The 7,222-nt window shown below is 38.9% G+C and overlaps 1 protein-coding gene across 1 annotated transcript; it reads left to right on the top strand.

Annotated features, from left to right (window-relative positions):
• The first annotated feature begins 4,267 nt into the window (after positions 1 to 4,267).
• Positions 4,268 to 6,927, top strand: LOC122067964 (auxin-responsive protein IAA28-like). Its single transcript, XM_042631793.1, has 4 exons — positions 4,268 to 4,623; positions 4,806 to 5,095; positions 5,258 to 5,369; positions 6,729 to 6,927. Exons 1-4 carry the CDS (start codon positions 4,334 to 4,336, stop codon positions 6,772 to 6,774), a joined length of 738 nt encoding a protein of 245 aa, XP_042487727.1. The 5' UTR covers positions 4,268 to 4,333; the 3' UTR covers positions 6,775 to 6,927.
• The last annotated feature ends 295 nt before the right edge of the window (positions 6,928 to 7,222 follow it).

Raw genomic sequence — 7,222 nt, 5'->3', positions numbered from 1 at the left:
CAAATCCAGCATTGCTCCTCCCACAACAATAGCATATGATTATTTATTTTTTATTTTATTTTTTTGCACCACTCCACCTTCATCTCCCTTTCTACCACTAGCAACACCTGATCAAACCCCTACCACCAAAGTCGATTCTACACCACTAATCGCCGATTGCCTATTAGGGTTTTACAACCATATCAGTCTCGATTGGAGAGACAGGATTAAGATTTCTAGGACTTAGATGCATGAAGTCAATGATCAGAGATTGTCTTCCCTGATTCGGAGGTGAATCTCCATCAAGTCTTGGCCATCACCCAAAACCCTAACGCCTGACTCCTCCGAAATTCTCGCTCCACTCATTCTTCCCCCGATGCTTCCATTGATCTTCTTTTTCCTTAATTAATTTCCACATAATACGGGTGTGATTACGCTAAGGGTTTTGTTGCACACCTTGGAGCTACAAAGACTAAAACCTCTTCTCTCTAACAAAATAAAAAAAAGACAAAAACTTCTTCTTTAATGACTCACTCCAGTCTACCTCCCACGTGTGTTTCAGACACAAAATTTAATTACAAAAAGTGAAATTTATTAAGGGACCTGTCCAAAAACATAGAGGGCGTGGGAGGCATTTAAAGGAATGAGTGGGACACTGAGATTTGAGAAGACCGCGCCTTAAGAACTAAGAGCAGAAATGGAGAATGGGCCTTCATCTCGAGATAGAAAAAAGTTGCTTAACTATCTTGAAGGGGAACCTGATCCGACAAAGAGATTGCAACTCCCAGCCACCCACCGAACAACCTGATCTCCTTCAAAGGGTTCTTGGAAGCGATACTTTTAGAGATAAGAATATGATTTCTTTGTCTCTCTTTCATGTTTTCAAGACAAACGACAGGCCCCTCAAGAGTCAGGCCCAACTGGAACCGGGACCTCAAAATTGGTCCATTGAAAAGGGTTATCACTCAAAGTCCAGACAAATTGGGTTGTGGAGATTCCTCTGATTTTTTTCACTTCCAGTTGGCCAACTCCTAACCGGGTCAGGCCAGCATGACCAGATGAACCAGGTACCTCGTAGGTCAAGCTAGCAACAATTGGGCTAGGGTTGTCAATTGCTTGGTTTGGCTTTGGTCCGGTAAACTAAAACCAAACCAATAAAGAAATTTTGGTTTTGATTAGGTTTGTTTCAATTTTGTTTCGATTTCTCGTATCATTTTGTAATTGTGTTGGTTTCATTTTCGATCTGATTTGGATTTCAGTTTGCGATACAAATTTATACGAAATTATGTAAAAAAAACTGTTTTTTTTTATTATTTTTTATAATGAGTTTCAGGCTGATTTTGGCTTCTTATTGGTTTGATTTCGGTTTTGTTTTCGTTCAATTTTCGATGAAGTTCGGTTTAATTTTGGGATCATAATACTCCAAACTGAAACTAGCTCAGTAAGACTTCAATCCGATTTTGTCCTGGTTATTTTTGGGTCGGTCTGAGATATGTTTTGACATGTCGACATTGGGCAGATTGATAACTGGTTATGGGACGGAACAATTCAGTTTGGGTCAACCGGTCCGGTCATGGGGTCAGACAACTTTATGAATAAATTTCTCCTGGCCAGTGAATCAATCACACAGAAGGGCCAGGCCAATTGAAGGAGACTTTGGTTGCGTGGTCCTCCACTAATTGGTTTCACTCCCTCAAAATCAAACGCGTGTTTTGAAACTTTTGAATGTCGGCCGTGGGGGTCCAGCACGTGGCGAGCCAGCGGGGGTTCACACTTCGCACTGGGCAGGACCAAAATTGATTGAAAGGAAGCAGTACTAGCCCCTCCAGTTGGACTGTGTGGAACCCTGCAGACCGGCCCGCTCGTGCGGGTTCTCCACTTGAAGCATCTCAAGTCTCTCATGCCCATGCCAGGAAGCATGTGGACTTCACGTGGATGTCCTCCAAATCTTCTTCAATAAACCCTACACTTGAACAAAATATCTCTCTCTCTCTTATTACTAACCAAAACAGGACAAATGGAATCATTGGAACTAAAGTTATCATAATCAAGAAAACTAGATCCTAATCTATGTGTCATTAAGAAGTTTAAGGACTAAGAGCTATATGTTAGGTACGTGCCGTCATAACTGAGGCTGGCAATGGAATGTATTGCTGGGCAACTAACTTAAAACTGATTTATAGTTTGGGGGTGCAACTTGGTCCGGCTTGGGTTTGGCTATTGGTTTATTTTGAATAGAGATGAGCCCTAGGCCTCGCCCAATCAATTGTTGATTTAGATATAAATTTGGGATAAATTTCCCGTGGATGGTCTGAGTCATTCAGTAAATGCAGACATGAGTTGGTTGGGTTGGATTGGGTTGGGTTGTGAGGTTTACACCAAGGGCACAAGCAAAATGGCTCAATTGTTGTTTATTCACAGTTTGATAAAGCTATAAATCATAGACAAAACTAGCTGTTTCTGCTTCCTTTATTGTTAAGGGTGTCAATTAAGATTTGATCGAAGAAGAATCGGTATAGTTTCGGTATCTAGAAAAAGAATTTTCTTCTATACGGTATGATTTTTGTATCGAACTGTACCAAATTACTTATTTTTTTAACAAAATCTAGAATACACATGTATAATAATTGGGAAAAAGAAGTGTCCTTGGTCTTGCCCTCCACGCCAAGACGTAGGAAATATGAAAACACCGCCCTACCTCATGTGGTCAATTTTGTTGCTGTCTGGGTTGTAGCTACTATGATAGAAGCCAAGGGAATGGAATCCCAGGGGCAGGTCAAGGTGGATATTTTCAAACCTGCCCCTCGGATTTCATTCCCCTGGCTTCTACAAGGGGTTACGACTACTTGGCTGTAACCCAAGCAGCAGCCAAGTTTCATTCTACCTGTTGGCCTGTATGCTGGTGCAAAGATGATTGTATCACCCATAATAATTGTATGGGAGTGGATTGGCATATGGGGGGTTGGGTCTCTCCTCAAATTCATTTTTTTTTCATTTTATTTTATTTTTTATTTCTTTTCTTGACAATCAAACATAACCTAAAAAAGATTTCCAATACCATTAAGAAAATAAATAATAAAAAATTACAAAATGTAAAATACACGTACAGAGGTGTCAAGACATTTCCTTAATAAAATGTTTAAAGGATTTTCATAGTTTAGAAATGAAAAAGGCTATGGAACTGTAAAGGTGTTAATCAGTTCGGTTTCAGTGTAGATGATTCAATTCGATGGAATAATTTTTAGGTGAAACCAAAACCGAATCATTTCATATATTAAAACCAAAAATCAATTATAAATAGTTCCGACTTAAACGATTTTAAACAGTTTTCTTAAGTTCTCTAATTTTTTATCCAAATAAATTTTTTACCTTTAAATTTGTAGTGAAATAGATGTATATCGTAAAATTGAATTGAATTGTTTATTGTTATATATGTATATTTTTTTAATAGTTGTTTAATGTAAACTTAAATGTCTTATTAAAATATATATATAAACTTAACATTTAATAACTTAAATTTACTATGTATATATTAATTAATTTAATAATTTATTTAAACGTTTTCAACTTTAAAATCAAAATCGAAACCATTTATTAAATGATTTCACGATTTCAATGTAAACAACTCAATTCAATTTATTTTAATTTCAAATTCACATCCTTACATGGAAGTGGAGATATCCGTGGGTCGCACTAGGTTTTTATCTTTGACATTGAAGTCGCACTAGGTGACAGTGACACTAAACACAATATGGGTTGTCTACGGTTCTTCCTCTCACACACACACACACATGCACACACATATAACACCTTAAAACTAGGTTTGCAGTGTAGGTGGTCCGCCCACAAGCCAGGCCAAAGTTGGTTCAGTGCCTTCATTTTAAGACATGCAACTATGTGTGTGTGTGCAGACTGCAGACCATTGTTGTGGTGAGCGAGATCCCGGTCTCAAGACATCACTCATGTCAAGCCCCACCCTAAGAAGAAAAAGTATCATATAAGACATATTAGTGGGGGCCACATCATTCATTCCGTTCTCACTCCAAACAAGTTAGAATCTCACATAAGCCTGACCTCATGGAATCAAATTTGGTCACAGTGTGGAACTGGAGGACTTGAAAAGGACCGTGTCGGCTCCAAATTGGATGAGCAGAAACAAAGCATCCCAACCGGTCCGGAAAAAGTCCGGCACTGATACGGACACATTAGCAAAATGGAAAGGGAACTCTTCGTGCCAGGACCGCTTCCCCTCTCTCTCTCTCTCTCTCTCTCCTTTATTAAATTCCTCACAACCCAAGAAAGCCAAATCCCTTCAATAAGCTTGGAAGAACAATCAAAGATTGGCTATATTGATATGGAGCTTCAGTTGGGTCTCTCCCTTCCAAGCAATCCAATCAAAGATCTAGACTTAAACAAATATGTGAATGACCCAAAAGATGAGATTTGGACTGATCATAGTTGCTGCTCCAGAAAGAACAAAGCCCACAAGCGTAGCTTCAACGAGTCCTTCGAGATTGTCACTCCCACTCCAACGCTACCTCTTTTATCATGGAATGATAAACCAAACAAGGAGGAGGATGATGGTGATGGTGGTGGTGGTAATCGGAAGAGCCTCAAGAAGAGCTCCTCTTGCACCATTCGTAAGTAAGTATATCTAACTAGCTATGAAGCTTGTTCTAAATTTTAATTTGTTTGCTTAGGAGTTGAAAGTTGTTAGTGTATCATTCATGCTTTGATATTATGTTTGCTACTGTTTCACCTAAAAGCTCGAACTATATACAAGAATAAGTCATTGGACTACTAAAATTAGTTGAGTTGATAAATAGGAGTAATGGAGAGGGAGGTGGGATTATAGGGTGGCCACCCATCTCGCGTTGCAGGAGGAGTTTTCATCTTCTTCACCACGACTACCACTACCACAACCACCGGCAACAACAGAATGTAGCCGGTCGGGATCAGAATGATAGGACGGATGGGCTTGGCTGTCGTAGACTCAACAATTCCATGTATGTGAAGGTAAAGATGGAAGGTGTTGCCATTGGAAGGAAAGTTGATCTTAGCCTTCACCGTTCTTATCAGAACCTTACCGATACTTTGATCGCCATGTTTGAAGAATGTGAGTGAGTTGGGATTCACTTTAAATCTTATTTTGTATTCCATGTTATAGCTGCTTGGTTTATTTCTCTAGATTCTAACCTTAGCAATAAGGTTCCGTGGAAGCTTGCTGGGGTTACTTTAATTATTAAAGGGTTTTTGTTTGGTAACACCACCGACACAGACCGCCCAGATAAGGGAGATATGGAAGGATCATGGAACAATGGTAAACGTTACACCTTCACTTACCAAGACAGAGATGGGGACTGGCTTCTTTTGGGAGATATTCCTTGGCAGTGAGTTTCAAGTTCCTTTCACTCTTTCTTTATATCAAAGTGTGTATTTTGGGTTGCTGGTAAGAGGATGGAAAACGAATCCGATTCAGGTTCCCGTATGAAAACAATTTTGTACATCTTTGACCCGTGGATTTGAAATCTATTAAAAGAAGAGAGAAAAAATAGATTTCAAATCCATATACCAGGGACGTATGAGATTGTTATTATACGTGAACATAATCTAGTCTCATGAAAAATGAATCCGGATTAGGTTTATGTACGAGAAAATTTTCGTACATCTATGGTTCGTGGATTTGAAATCTATTAAATGAAGAAAGAGAAAGTAGGTTTCAAATCCACGGACCAGGGATGTCTCGGATTGTTCTTCTATGTGAACATGATCCGGTCTCATGAAAAACCAGTTACTACTAGCTACGGGTCATTCGAATGGTTGATCATATTATTGGGTTCCACGTGGAAGGTGGAATTAATAATCTGCATTGAAATTGAGCATCCCGATGTGGTGATTATAATAATTATTTTTTTTCCAATTAATATCAAATTTTTAGAAAAGAAAGAAAACAATTACGATTCAAAGGCAACCAAACAAAGTGATAAGGAAAATGCCCCAAAGACTAAGAAGGCTCCATGGACCACTAGCCTGTACATTAAAATCAAACCGAAAGCACCAAGAAGGCAAGGAACAGCCACAGAGATTAGTTCTCTAGGAGCGCCCACCTCTCAATCCAGATTGGGTTGACACCCCATTTTTGAGCTAAGTAGAGGTTCCTAAACGATTTTCTACTCTTAGGAATTACTACTCTACACCTGTCCTTGACAATTATCCTGAATGATTTCCTAACTATGTGGAGACTATTGTTACTTGGGTATTTTCTCTTTAACCGCTAGCTTTTGAGGATACATTTTACGTGAATCTCAACTAGTGATTTTAGAGCCAAGGTTGTTGTAAGGCCAGCATGTGGTAGGGCCAAGACTCTAGCAAAGCTAGGCCAAGATAAAGAAGATCTTAGTGGCTCCAGCATGCAATGAGAGATTGTTAGGATTCCATGTGGAAGACAGAAATAACAATTCTACAGCAGAAGTGAGCATCGTGAAGACTTATAAATACTTGAGCACCCTCTCCTTATCGGTTAGCTTTCGTATATAATATATGAATTTTATCAATGGTGGTTAAACATGGATCAAGAATGGCTCTCTCCCTTCCAGATGAGGCTCATCAGACCAGTTTTCAACGTAGGAAATTATGTGGGTCTTCTTCATTATTCTCCTTGTAGAAGAATTTATTTTGATTTTGACCTCCTCACAAGTTTAATGTGCAATTGTATTGTATTGTTTTTTTCTTTTTTTTTTATGTTGCAGAACTTTCGTTGGAGCAGTGAAACGTCTGAAGATACTATGGAGTTGATGAGGCTCATTAGCTCGTGTTTTGTGTTGAAATTTCTATTTTTACCTCTATTTCTAGAAGAATATATGATGTGTAAGAGTGTCGGGAGACCTTTTGCTTTTCAAAAATTCTAAAGCGAAAATTTGAATTCAATGGCTTTATTATGACACTTAATTATGTTGCTTTATGACTTAAAGTGAATTGAGTTTTTTAACACGTTTCTTCATGAGATCAAATCAATGGTTATGAAAGTCAAAGAGACCTTTAAGTTTGCGGCTTTGTCGAAGACGTGGGAGCACGAGGATGGAAAAGGTTGAGTGAGCGGCTTCCCTGTGACGCTTTAACAAAGCAAGCATGAACTCTGTTTACATTTTAAATGGTAGATGCCAGTTGGGATTTTCTGGGACGTATCTAAGCTTTGTTCTAAGCAGAAAGGGTTCGGTTTGGGCCTGGGCTTGTTTTCATCCTA

This window comes from Macadamia integrifolia, unplaced genomic scaffold (genome assembly GCF_013358625.1).
Source record: "Macadamia integrifolia cultivar HAES 741 unplaced genomic scaffold, SCU_Mint_v3 scaffold3277, whole genome shotgun sequence".
NCBI classification, from domain to species: domain Eukaryota; kingdom Viridiplantae; phylum Streptophyta; class Magnoliopsida; order Proteales; family Proteaceae; genus Macadamia; species Macadamia integrifolia.
This window is presented reverse-complemented; position numbering and strand designations above follow the sequence as displayed.

Coding starts and splice junctions, on each gene's coding strand:
- LOC122067964 (XM_042631793.1), top strand. CDS start 4,334: ATGGAGCTTCAGTTGGGTCTCTCCCTTCCAAGCAATCCAATCAAAGAT. Junction 5,096..5,257: donor GATCGCCATGTTTGAAGAAT/GTGAGTGAGTTG, acceptor CCACCGACACAG/ACCGCCCAGATAAGGGAGAT. Junction 5,370..6,728: donor TTGGGAGATATTCCTTGGCA/GTGAGTTTCAAG, acceptor TTTATGTTGCAG/AACTTTCGTTGGAGCAGTGA.